This window comes from Polypterus senegalus, chromosome 8 (assembly GCF_016835505.1).
Source record: "Polypterus senegalus isolate Bchr_013 chromosome 8, ASM1683550v1, whole genome shotgun sequence".
Classification (NCBI taxonomy): domain Eukaryota; kingdom Metazoa; phylum Chordata; class Cladistia; order Polypteriformes; family Polypteridae; genus Polypterus; species Polypterus senegalus.
Genome location: NC_053161.1, coordinates 12,055,840 through 12,069,691, shown reverse-complemented (window position 1 = coordinate 12,069,691; position 13,852 = coordinate 12,055,840). Strand labels below are relative to the sequence as shown.

The 13,852-nt window shown below is 38.8% G+C and overlaps 1 protein-coding gene across 1 annotated transcript in view; it reads left to right on the top strand.

Annotated features, from left to right (window-relative positions):
* Window positions 1-13,852, top strand: part of dnajc4 (DnaJ (Hsp40) homolog, subfamily C, member 4) — a 204,673-nt gene that overhangs the window by 152,661 nt on the left and 38,160 nt on the right. The window contains exon 5 of the mRNA XM_039760745.1: window positions 1,202-1,351. Within this exon, the coding sequence (XP_039616679.1) occupies window positions 1,202-1,351 (150 nt within the window). The remainder of the gene's footprint in view (window positions 1-1,201; window positions 1,352-13,852) is intronic.

Below are 13,852 nucleotides of genomic sequence, written 5' to 3'. Positions count from 1 at the left end.
CTAGAATTCAGTAAATATTTGACTCTTGGGTCAGCTTTGGAAACCTGATTTGGTTTGGTTCATCTGCATCTGCATGCAGGGAATTAACAATAAATGGTGAATGAATGAACGTCATAGTATCAATAATGACATAATTTACAAAAGAATCCTTCTTGTTATTTTCAGGTACAAGAAAAAAAGAATGCAAGACTTTTTTGATTATAGTGGTGGTTAAATTAGACTGCTATTTTTGGTAGAACTTGCCAAGTGTGACAGAGATTGAGGTAGAAAAAATATGTTGTTCAAATGTTAGTCATAACAATAATGTAAAAAAACATTTTTCTGTAGGTAATTTACCTCTCACATATTTGAATTCTATTTTTAGGAAAATGTTCCTACTCAACACAAAGTGTTTGCTGTTTTATAATGGTTTTTTGTGTTTTTTTTTCTTTTTCTTTTTCAGATGCAGCTGTGTTGACAATGAACATCTTTAATCACTTATCCAACTAGCTTAGCTGTGCCTCAACCTTTACATATCACACTGACCTAGCCCCTAGCCTATTCTAGTGAATTCCACCTTTTTTCTATGAACAGATTTTAGTAAATATGTTGAGTAAGAATAATGATGAGATGTTGTGTCAAATGTCAGTTGTTGGAAGTTAAAAATGTACACTTAACAATTTTACTTAATGAAAGGTAATATCAATTATTAGTTTTACTAAATACTTCCTTTCTAACTACTAACCCTAACCATATTTTTTTACAATTCTTAACAAATGAAAATCTTACTTAAAACACACTTTGTTGAATTTATCCTTATGAGATTGTAACATCATGTTTGTTATACTGGTTTCTTCAGTTAATTCCTGCCTTTTCTTTCACAACCAGCACTTTCTCCTTATTTCATTTTTTGTCATCCATTTTTTGTCATGTTATTTGTAAATGACAAAATGCTACAGGTAGATGGCAGAGAGTGGGTGTTCCATCTTATTTGTTCCTCTATATTTGGAAATTTTCAGAATTACTCTTTAAATACTCAGAAAGCCTTATTAGAGCCAGCCATCTTTGTATGAACAAGTAAAGTTAGATAAGTAAGACTTTTATTTTACCAACCACAGTTGCATACTAGATTACAGATTTAATATGTCTTTGAAAACTGATACATCCCTTAACCTGTATATTTGTTATTGAGTGTTACTGATGTCATTTTTTTATTTGACAGGTCTGAAAATATGCACTACTGGGGCCAGTTTCGCAACACTTCTAATGAGGACATTTCTCCAAAAGCAAAAAGACAGCGAAACCAGCGACTGGTGGGCTATTGCATTCTAATAATGTTGGGTGGCATCTTAGCCCACTACATGGGTTTCCAGTAAGTATTGTAGAACCTGCTGTTTTGATTAGAAACCACTGTATAATTTACCTGCTCATAATGGTTCAAGGTTAAAGGAGAAAAGGAACTAGCTAAGCCGTTTGCTTTTTTTCTCCTTCTTGATTGATTAAATCATGATATTAAAATTAGAATACAATTACTACAAAATTTTGCAATTTGAAATCTCATGACCCTATTCGGATTCAGCGGGTTAGAAAATGGATGGATGGATGGATGGAACTTTGATCATTTGTTCTTTTATCTCAAATAAAAAATAGCTTCCCTTTTTCCCTCATGCCCAGTTATGTACAAAATACCTGCCTACTGAATCTAGTAAATGTCTCTGGACCAGTACTGTCTTGATGAATGCTATTATTTTGTATTTACTGTGTTGACATTTTTTTACCTACATTCGTATATAATGTGCAAAGCATCTGTTGCAGTGGTCCACGTCTCTCTGACTGTCTGTCCGTCTTACTGCATTAAACAAATCAGCACCAAGTGGACTGATTTTGTTGAAATGTATTGAAATATTCTTCAAGGAAATTTGTCAAGAGAGTTCAGTTTTCATTCAGATATTGAAATTTGAAAAACTCCCATTGAAAAAGCATTGGTGAATCCACAAACAGAGAAACATTCTATGCAACTTAAACTACAAATTTGTTTACTGTTTCAATTTTATGTTGATAATGGTTACACTAACTTGTGTTTTTGCATATTTTCCTATTTTTCATCTTCAATAACTGCTGCAGACGGTGAACATATCCCCAATGCAAGTTATTGAAACACCAGCAGACTGTGCGCGTGGGTTGAAAGTTACTCACTGTCATTAGCTGTTTACACAGGCAGCTGGGGGAAGCTCTTGTAACCCTATAATTTACCATTAGTGTGACACATTCACATGATATCTGTAATGTTAGTCAGTTTGTTTTTGACTTCTGTTCTAACCTTTGTCATAACTGAATGGCTTTGCAAGTTCCATTTTATGAAAATTATAATATCCAGACACGCTCAAGCACCGAAGGAATTAGTTACAATTTTTTTTGTATTAATTTAGGCTATGTTAACTAGCACTTACAAATTATTGCTGTATTTGAATATGAACTATGCGTGTGTGTTTTATGTACGTGTGTGAGAGTGGTTCCTGTGACAGTTTAGAGTCCAGGCCTGTTTTCAGCCTTTTGCCCAGTCTTGGTGGAATAGCCTCTAGCCCCCACCTCCCAGAAATGGACTGAGAAGGTTATAGAACCTACCTCATGAACTCAGTTCATTGAAGGCTACAATGTATGCACAGCCCTTAAACATTCCGGAATGTTACACCATGCATACATTTTCTAAGTTGTTTTTCCTGAAAAATTTAATTTTTTGGGCTCTGTTACCATGATGCAGTGGTCCTTTGCTGGGTCTAGGTTTTTGGAATTCAATGCTATATGGTCTTACTCACATGCCACTTTATAAGATGTGATGAAATATGGATAATTCCTTAAATGGTTTTGATTCGCCATTATTCATAGTTCTTTCTAGTCTTGGTGGCTATTCTCTGCTAAATGGTCAATTTCATTTTATTCCTTTTCCATTTTAATAATAATAATTTAAATTTACACATGCAGCATAGTTACAAAAACAAAATAATATATAATGTAAGCATGTCTCTGTATTCAGTACACATGACAGTAAAGGCCCTCTAAGTCTATGCTTAACACTTTGACCAAAGAGGAATGACTACCTAGACATGGAGCATTCAGTATAGAGGCATCTCAGGCAGTCCTAAGGTTTAAAGTATGTCACCTCTTGGAGTGAAAAAAGTAATGCATTTCCTAACATTTGCAGTATGCCATCCTTTTAAATGCATTATCTTATTTAAGTAATAATGCATACATTAAAATGAAATTTCTAACCAGCCTAACTATGGAAAGAAAATGAGACAACATATAAAAGTTGATTAAAGCACGTAGGATAATGGTTATAACTGGAGAAATTTTCAAATTGTAAGAGGTTATTTTTTTGGAATCATTTAAGGAATTTATGCATTTTAATTGAGTTAAATTATTTCATTTATGGGTTCCCCATGATTTTATTTTTAGTCACATATGATCAACAAAACCTTAGTTCTGTACAAGAAAAAAATTTATTTTTTAATTTTTAGTGCACTTTTGAATAAAATCATGTCACTTAAAAATCTTGTTTCATATATAGGTTTTAGCCACCCTAATGCCACATAGTCCTTCGCACATTACAAAAACCTTGACTTGGGTGGGAAGGTGATTTGACTGAAATGCGAAGGAGTGGAATCAAACCTATGATCTTAAAGTGAAACGTAACATTCATTCATGTTCATTTCTCATTTCAGAAAATCCTAACCACAGTGAAACATTACACATGTGAAGTACTGGAAATGTGCGTTTTTCTGTTGAAGAATCAAACCTTCAATCTTTATTAGAAAAGCTCAACACTTTATCCACTGAGCCAATCTCACCAAATCACTGAGAAGAGTATTTTTCCAAATGTGCATATAAATGATAAAAAACTGGTAAAATTATAAAAAAAAGTTTAGTTTATTTACATTGGTCTCGAACCTTAAACCATTTGATTGAATGTCCAACACGCAGAGCACTTGACAAATGCTTCTTAAACTGTCATATTGAAGTAATTTGATAAAACTTCAATATCAAGTAAGCAAAATTATTTTTTTAATTAATTTGTCTACGTTGGTCTTGAACCTTCAACCGTTTGATTCAAAGTTCAACACGCCAACCACTTGACCAACACTGCTAATTTTTCATATATACAGTATGTTTCTTGGCTAAAAGCACTATATACTGTATGGTGTATTTGTAATCACTAAAAGTATAACATAAGCAGGGCCGGCGCCACTATTCATGAGAATTAGGCATTCATCTAGGGTGCAGATCATAAGGGGGAATTGGAACCCAGCCGCATGGGTTGGCTACCGAACAGTCAATTGGCACACTAATAAGCTTGGCCTAGGGCACTAAATAACCTAGTAGCAGCACTACTGAATATAAGGAAATGAGAAATTTAAACTTAATTAACGTACCGATCACTGGTCAAAGCTGATGAAATGTAAGTTTGAAGAAAACCGGTGCAAAATTTGACCCAGACAGACAAACAGGGGAAGTTGAATAAAATTGTGTAATAATATATTGTGTTTTAAATCTAATACATCCATTTTTACTGTGCTGGTACATTCATTATGTCTTCCTGAAATGATTAAGTGATTTAAACTCTTTTTCTGAATTTTTAACGTCATTGGAAAAAATATGTCTTCAGTTTTGAAACAAAACTAACTCTTGTATTTATTTTCAGTTGCAAGATAAACTAGCTGTGATCTTGAATATGTTACTGCTGTAGTACTGATTACATAAGGTAGATTTCAGGAGATTTTTCTAAAGCTCATTTTATTTAAAGCAAATGACCTGCCTAATTTCTAAGTAAAAATGTGGCTTACCTCAAAAATAAAAGAATATTAGTGGAACAGTGTACAGGGTATGTTGTTACTCAGCTCTTTGCTTTTTAAGAGTTACATTTTTTTTTCTGCATCCATCTGTTATTTTAAAACAAATACAAATACCTGGTCATTAGTATAAGGCAGGGGTGGGCAATGTCATTCCTGGAGAGCCACATTGGCTGCAGGTTTTTGTTCCACTCAGTTTCTTTATGAGAAATCAATTATTGCTGATGAAGCACTTATTGCTTAAGTGACATTTTGATGCTTTATGTTAGTGGTTGTTTGTTAAGGTTCCCCAATCTTAATTGATTATTTTAATCTTAAAGAGCTGCATTCACTGTTTTAATGGTTCCTTATGAGCAATACGATGTAAATGACGAAGCAGCCAGCAGTTCTCCATCTAACTTGTTTCCATTTACATCTCTGTGGGTTCATCATGCACTGTTTGATTTAATAAAACACTTAATAGAAAAATGTGACAGGCTGAAAATCAAACATTTTATGCTTTAAATTATTTGGATGACATCCTTGCAAAAGAAAAAATCTATGATATAAGAATCTTACATTGCAGACTAGCACGCCATCAAATTAAATATGGTGCGAGACTGGCAAGTATTGGTTTCTAATTAAGCAATTGGGTTGGAATGAAAACCATTGCGGCTCTCCAGGACAGACATTCCCCACCCCTGGTATAAGGTGTGCATATGTTTTTAGCATTCCAGAAAGATTAACTCTTTGAGGGCTGAATATTTTTTCCATAAAACAGTTTCTGAAAAGCAATGGTTTCACACAGAAATCAACATAAAACGTCTTTTGCTGCATGCTGTGGCTGCCAGTTTGCCAAGAATGTGCAGCAGGTTTGCTGCCAGGCTGTCTTCACGTGGCTGGGGCAGCAGCAGCAGCGATCACAGTCACAGTGCATTGCAATGTGGTTTCTACCTCTTATCGTTAAGTGGCAGTTCTACCTGGTGAACATTGTCAGTACCACGATTAGCTGGGGACCAATCAGCTGAAGCTGGAACCTCACATTCATTTTTGATCACTTGTATCAAAATCAGAGTCTGACAAGTCATAGTCCAGTTCAGAGATTATAGGCAAAATGTCATCTGCAGAGTTTTTTGCTTTACAAATTTGCTTTGATATCTCGCCAGATGTCAGTCCCGTTTTTGCCGTTGTTTGCGCCTTGCTACTCATGCGAGCAACAACAACAACAACATTTATTTATATAGCACATTTTCGTACAAAAAGTAGCTCAAAGTGCTTTACATAATGAAGAAAATAAAAGACAAAATAAGAAATTAAAATAAGACAACATTAGTTAACATAGAAAAGGAGTAAGGTCCGATGGCCAAGGTGGACAGAAAAGACAAAAAAAAAAAACTCCAGACGGCTGGAGAAACAAATAAAATCTGCAGGGGTTCCAGGCCATGAGACTGCCCAGTCCCCTCTGGACATTCTACCTAACATAAATGAAATAGTCCTCTTTGTAGTTAGGAATCTAATGGATGGTCAAACAGACTTCTGGCTTTTAATCCAGCCATCATTGTTGGAACATTACGTTGCTTTTAGTAGATGGTGGTGGCGCAAGGGGTTAGTACAGATTTTGGAGCCACCATGAATAGTTATTATAATGAGTTGGATATACAGAGTATCCCTTCAGGCAACGAGAGTCCAAATAAAACATAACAGTTGGTTTTCTCACATTTTACAGTTGATTACCATTGTCAACTCCTCCTTTTGACAAAAGTCAACATCAGCCCTGAAAGATTACATTTTAATAACTTCATACAAAATAAAAATGAGCTTTCCTCGGATAGCTGCATACACATATTTGTTAATGCCTCAGGGAAGCAGTAGAACTCTATGGTACAAATCATACTTATATGACATTGTTACATGGCTGAACATGATGCTAGTTTTTTATTCTTTTATATGGTGCATCTTGTAATCTGTTGATCTGTACTGGAATTGGATTCAGTTATTTATACTTTGTGAACCTGCTTAGCCACCAATTAAAATTTCTCAACAAACGAATATAGAGAACTTACTTGTATTATCAACTGGTCTCATTTTGGTTCATTTCCTTTACATTGCATTCGAAATTAAAACAGTGGCATTTATCATAAAATTAATTTTATCTTCTGTGTTTATGAAAAGATTTGTTTAATTTAATGCACATTTGAGAAGTAATTTGTTTTTTGTAAACTGATCTGCCCTACTCTTGTGATCCTAAGGTCAAAGGTTCTTAGAATATCAATAAATTTTGTGGCGCTGCTATGATTTAGGTGCCTCATTGTCAGGGCCAGACCTAGGCATAGGTTAAACACAATACAGTTTAGGGACTGTCAGTCTTAAGGGGCCCTTTTTCATTTGTTACAGTTTAACTTGAATATTTTAATAGTTCTAAAGGAGAAAACTTTTTTTCCACTCCCGCACAACATGGGCAGTGTTCTTTCCAATTTCAGTTGTAACAAAGCTTTATTCTCTTTTAACCCTTGCCAAATAGGTCCTCCACAGTACATCTTAACATAGCTTATAGCCTCGCCATTTCTAAATTCAGTCTTGTTCATTTTAAGTTATCAAGTATTTTTTTTTTACATTAAACTACAACAAATAAAAAAACAACTGATAAAAAACCCCAAAATCAAACACACACCCCACCCTATATTAATAAGAGCAGGAGTAGGACAAGGCCTTTATTAAGTATTTAAATAATAATCTAATTTTTTCATTAATAAAGAGAAAATTACTTTTTGAATGTCAACACAATATAAATAACTAGATCTAATATGTGTATGTTACAGTTTGATGAAGCTAAATATCCAGCTAAATAAGAAAGCTATTTACTTTAAACATTTGTGAAGGAGTAAATTAAATATTGAAAACATGCTATTCCATTGACTAAGAAGTGACATTTATTTATACGGTTTTAAAGAAATGTATGGTTGAACACATTATTTTGATTGTAAAACACAAATGTGAAAGAGTAGTATTTTAAGATAACAAAAATGCAAAATGAACTCCAGTGGTTTAGACTCCCAGATGAATCCTGCTCAGTGAGGTTTCATTTTTGTGATTTTTATATAATTTCACATTGTACAGGGTGCAGCTGTGGCAATGTTGTTTTTTCTCCTTAATGAGGACTTTTCATTTGCTTCATCTTTACAAACTAAAGGGAGCACAGATGGAGAGGGAACTTGGGTATTCAGATGATAGAAAGTCTGACTATTCTCCTTTTCTGGAAAAATGTTTTTTTTCTGTTTTGTTTAAGAATATTGAATTAGGCTTTTACTAAAGGAGTAGTTATTCAGTTTAGTGCCTTGTGAAGATTGCTTGTTTTTTCTTCCATTCACCAGTGATGACACATTTTCTAGTGACACAGACTTAGGGGAAAGATGAATACAGTGCAGTAAAAACAGACCTTCTTTAAACCTGAAGATGAAATGTCTAGTAAAGAGATACATTGTACAAAAGAGATCAGAAGTCATTATATACAGAACTTTTCCTTGTCTGAAAGGTTTCCCAGTTTGCAAGAGTTATCTAGAGCAACGATAGCAGCAGACTGGCACAGGACAAGAGAAGAGAAGTGGCAGAAAGACACTTGAGTAAACTGGATAAATGAAAGATAGAGGCTTTACAGGCCTGTCAATGTGAATGGTGCTCCAGAGGCACACCCTGATAGTAGGAGAGACTGAATTGCTCAGTGTGAAAAGAATTTCAGTAGTCCTACAACGATATACTTTTGTTAAGGCGTATGTATCTACCAAAAACCCGCCCGGACGCGGATCACCAGGGCCCCCTCTGGAGCCAGGCCTGGAAGTGGGGCTTGATGGCGAGCGCTTGGTGGCCGGGCCTGCACCCATGGGGCTTGGCCGGGCACATCCCGAAGAGGCAACGTGGGTCCCCCTTCCCATGGGCTCACCACCTATGGGAAGGAGCCCAGGAGGTCAGGTGCAGTGTGAGTTGGGTGGTGGCCGAAGGCAGGGACTTTGGCGGTCCAATCCATGGCTACAGAAGCTGGCTCTTGGGACATGGAATGTCACCTCTCTGAAGGGGAAAGGAGCATGAGCTAGTGCACAAGGTCGAGCCATTCTGGCTAGATATAGTCGGGCTCACCTCAACACACAGCTTGGACTCTGGAACCAATCTCCTTGAGAGGGACTGGACTCTCTACCATTCTGGAGTTGTCCCCGGTGAGAGGCGCCGAGCGGGTGTGGACATACTTATTGCCCCCCGATTTGGAACCTGTTCATTGGGGTTTACCCCGGTGGACGAGAGGGTAGCCTCCCTTCAGATGGGGGGAAGGGTCCTAACTGTTGTTTGTGCGTATGCACCCTACAGCAGTTTGGAGTACCCACCCTTTTTGGAGTCCCTGGAGGGGGTGCTTGAGGGCATACCTTCTGGGGACTCCCTCATTCTACTGGGAAAATTCAGTGCTCATGTGGGCAATGACAGTGAGACCTGGAAGGGCATTATTGGGAGGAATGGCTCCCCCGATCTGAACCCAAACGGTGTTTTGTTATTGGACTTCTGTGCTCATCATGGATTGTCCATAACAAACACCATGTTCAAGCATAGGGGTGTTCATATGTGCACTTGGCACCAGGACACCCAAGGCCTCAGTTCGATGATCGACTTTATGGTCGTGTCGTCGGACCTGCGGCCACATGTCTTGGACCTTCAGGTGAAGAGAGGGGCGGAGCTGTCAACTGATCACCACCTGGTGGTGAGTAGGCTTCGATGGTGGGGGAGGATGCTGGTCAGGCCTGGTAGGCCCAAACGTGTTGTGAGGGTCTACTGAGTCCTCTGTCAGAAGTAGCTTCAACTCCCACCTCCGGGCAGAACTTCGACCACATCTTGAGGGAGTTGGGGGACATTGAGTCTGAATGGGACATGTTCCGTGCCTCTATTGTTGAGGCGGCTGACCAGAGCTGTGGCCATAAGGTGGTCGGTGCCTGTTGTGGCGGCAATCCCCAAACCCGTTTGTGGACACCGGCGATGAGGAATGCTGTCAAGCTGAAGAAGGAGTCCTACAGGACCCTTTTGTCCTGTGGGACTCTGGAGGCAGTTGATAGGTACCGGCAGGCCAAGCGGAATGCGGGTTCGGTGGTTGCTAAGGCAAAAACTCAGGCATGGGAGGAGTTTGGGGAGGCCATGGGGAATGACTTTTGGATGGCTTCGAGGAGATTTTGATCCACCATCCAGCATCTGAGGAGGGGGGAGTAGTGCAGTGTCAACAGTGTATATGGTGTGGATGGTGCGCTGCTGACCTCGATTCCAGACGTTGTGGCTCGGTGTGGGGAGTACTTCAAAGACCTCCTCAATCCCACTAACATGCCTTCCAATGAGGAAGCAGAGCCTGGGGACCTCGGAGGTGGGCTCCCCCATCTCTGGGACTGAGGTCATCGAGGTGGTCAAAAAAACTCCTTGGTGGCAGGGCCCCAGAGGTGGATGTGATACACCTGGAGATCCTCAAGGCTCTGGATGTTGTAGGACTGTCTTGGTCTTTGCAACATCACATGGACATCGGGGACAGTGCCTCTGGATTGGAAGACCGGGGTGGTGGTCCCCCTCTTTAAGAAGGGGGACCGGAGGGTGTGTTCCAACTACAGAGGGATCACACTCCTCAGCCTTCTTGGAAAAGTCTATTCGGGGGTAGTGGAGAGGAGGGTCCATCAGATAGTCGAACCTCGGATTCAGGAGGAACAGTGTGGTTTTCGTCCTGGTCACGGAACAGTGGACCAGCTCTACACCCTTAGCAGTGCCCTGGAGGGTGCATGGGAGTTTGCCCAGCCCATCTACATGTGTTTTGTGGACTTGGAAAAGGCGTTTGACCATGTCCCTCGGGAAATCCTGTAGGGGGTACTCCGAGAGTATGGGGTATTGGCCCCCTGATAAGGGCCCTGTACGATCGGTGTCAGAGCTTGGTCCACATTGCTAGCAGTAAGTCGAACCCATTTCCAGTGACAGTTGGACTCCGCCAGGGCTGCCCTTTGTCACCGATTCTGTTCATAACTTTTATGGACAGAATTTCTAGGCGCAGCCAAGGCATTGAGGGGGTCCAGTTTGGTGGACTCAGGATTGGGTCACTGCTTTTTGCAGATGATGTTGTCCTGTTTGCTTCATCAGGCCGTGATCTTCAACTCTCTCTGGATTGGCACCTCCAAATCCAAGACCATGGTCCTCAGCCGGAAAAGGGTGGAGTGCCCTCTCAGGGTTGGGAGCAAGATACTGCCCCAAGTGGAGGAGTTCAAGTATCTCGGGGTCTTGTTCACAAATAAGGGAAGAATGGAGTGTGAGATCGACACACTCATGATGTGATCACACCAATGATGCAGGCTCTGCATCGGTCTGTCGTGGTGAAAAAAGAGCTGAGTTTTAAGGCAAAGCTCTCAATTTACCAGTCGATCTATGTTCCTACCCTCACCTGTGGTCATGAGCTATGGGTAGTGACCAAAAGAACGAGATCGCGAATAAAAGCTGCCGAAATGAGTTTCCTTCGCAGGGTGTCTGGGCTTTCCCTTAAAGATAGGGTGAGAAGCTCAGTCATCCGGGAGGGGCTCAGAGTACAGCTGCTGCTCCTCCGCATTGAGAGGAGTCAGATGAGGTGGCTCGGACATCTGATTAGGATGCCTCCTGGACGCCTCCCTGGTGAGGTGTTCCGGGCACGTCTAACCAGGAGGAGGACCCAGGGAAGACCCAGGACATGCTGGAGGGACTATGTCTCTCGGCTGGCCTGGGAACGCCTTGGGATTCCCCCGCAAGAGCAAGAAGAAATGGCTGGGGAGTGGGAAGTCTGAGTATCTCTGCTCAAGCTGCTGGAAGAGTGGAAGAGGATGGATAGATGGATGGATGGATGGGTACCTACCAAAAGAAGGTGCTTTAACTTCCAAAACAGAGAAAATCATCATGTAGAACTACCAGTTTTTTATGGTAACATGATCTACTGTTTAAAAGCTGTTAAAGGGCACCAGGGATCAATATATGGTGAATTGATCTTTTGGCCTTGTAGATTCAGCGAGCTGATTCAGAAAAAAAATTTGGATGGGGTTTAAAAACTATCCCCTTCCAGTTGAATAGTTAGTACAGAGTTGTAAGGTATGTTGACCAAATGCTCACTGGTAGAAAGGAAGAGACCCTAGTGCTTTTTAAAAAACACCAAGGGAAGAAGCAGGTGACAGGGAAGTCTTAGACTGAAAGATGGGAAAGAGTGTAATCAAGCCTAACAGACAGACCAGAATTAACACCTCTTTACACAGTGCATTTATGCTTTAGTCTGTCAGGACTTTATATACTTTGTGTCCCTTTATGTCAGGATAGTAACCTTCTTCTCAACTCACTAGTAATTTTGAGAAAAAGAGAAACTATTCAAGCATTTTTTTAAATATTCATTGCATGTATGAAATGATTATCCTTTTAATGACAACATGTAAAAACTCATGTTTTTGAATGAAAAATCAGAGCACAGAACTGCAGTGCAAATGTATTTTGTTCCAATGTTGATTGTAAATTTTTCAGTCCCTGTAGATCATTGTTTTTCTTTGGACTTTCACATAATAGCCTAATAGAATGGCTTCCAATGACCTGGATTTATTTGTGAAACTGAGTCACTGTCCACAAAGATACAAAAAGATTAGAGGCTGGATCAGTAAGTGATGATCACAGCACAGCCAGTTAGAAATAGATAACAAAAAATTTCAGATTAGTTATTCAAATAACATGTATATTTACTTAGTATTAGTTTATGTGTAGACATTGCAACATACTAAGATGCTACACTGTCACATACAAACTCTGTTTAAACCAGTGCTCCAGTTATGCAAATTCATAGTTGTTCTTTTTTTTATTAATGAAGTGCCTTGAGTTAGTGTTTACTAAAGGCCCAAAATAAAATAAAGTATGTTTGTATTGTGTTATTGTTTAGTTTAAATTTTAAAGAAAACATTTTCTTGATTTATTGTATTGATATTTCCCAGTTTATTTGATTTGATATACAGTACTTTACTAATCCCTGTGGAAATTGTCTGATATTTGCTTTTGTTAAAGAAAAATTCTTTAGTACTAGGGTGTTGTACCGTGTTGGCTATTATGAATTGGCTCTTCTCTAGAAAAATTCTTTGAAATTTACTGTTGCAACTTCTATAGAACCCCAACGCCAAAGCTGTTACACAGAAAATATGATTATATATTAGTCACATTTGTACTATATTAGTCACTTTTGTACAAACAATGATGTTCCTGTTCAAAGTCAGCATTTTAGTTATTCTTCAGTCAAACCAGTTTCTCTGATAAAATGATTGCTTTCCCAATATCTTGAGTATGTGCCCTTAATCACTTTGTTTATATTTTTCTGCTAATCGCTTCATAAAAAATATTTTTCAGATACCATTGAGTAACACACCATAAACATAGTAGAGAAAGTAAAATTAGTAATATTTATTGTTAATGTTTAGGTATTATTTTTATGGTGTTAATGCTCTTTAGGTTCCTGAGAGCTGTTCATGAAAAATGTGGAATAAAGTATGAGTAGACAACAGTGATAATATTACTTGTGTGCTGTTCTTCAGCAGTAGGCTATACTGTATTGGTAGATCTTGATTTGAAGTCATTTTAAAGCCATAAATCTTTGTGCATTCACTTACAGCTACTGCTTATCCCATGTTTGTCCAGCTGCAAAAGTACCATGGTTAACAGCTAAGCCATTAGATGCTGTGAGTCTTTTAGTGATTAATGGCCTAGTCACCTTTCCTGCAGATGCTCATCTGGTTGTGTTTGAATGTGTGTTTGCTTTAACACTGATGACGACATGTTTCTACAACTAATGACCTTTATCTCCAAACTTCTACATAGGTCAGGTGGCATAAATAGGGTTAAGTCAGACAAACTTTCTGATTTTCTAGGTTCTGGCTCAACTACTGAAAGTTTGGAAAGTGTTCTGAATTGTAACAATATACTATGATTTTTTACTGGAACTAATATCAACTTCTGTCTGTTCTTTCAGGCATCATTCTCTTGAATGTTTTAGCTTCCAG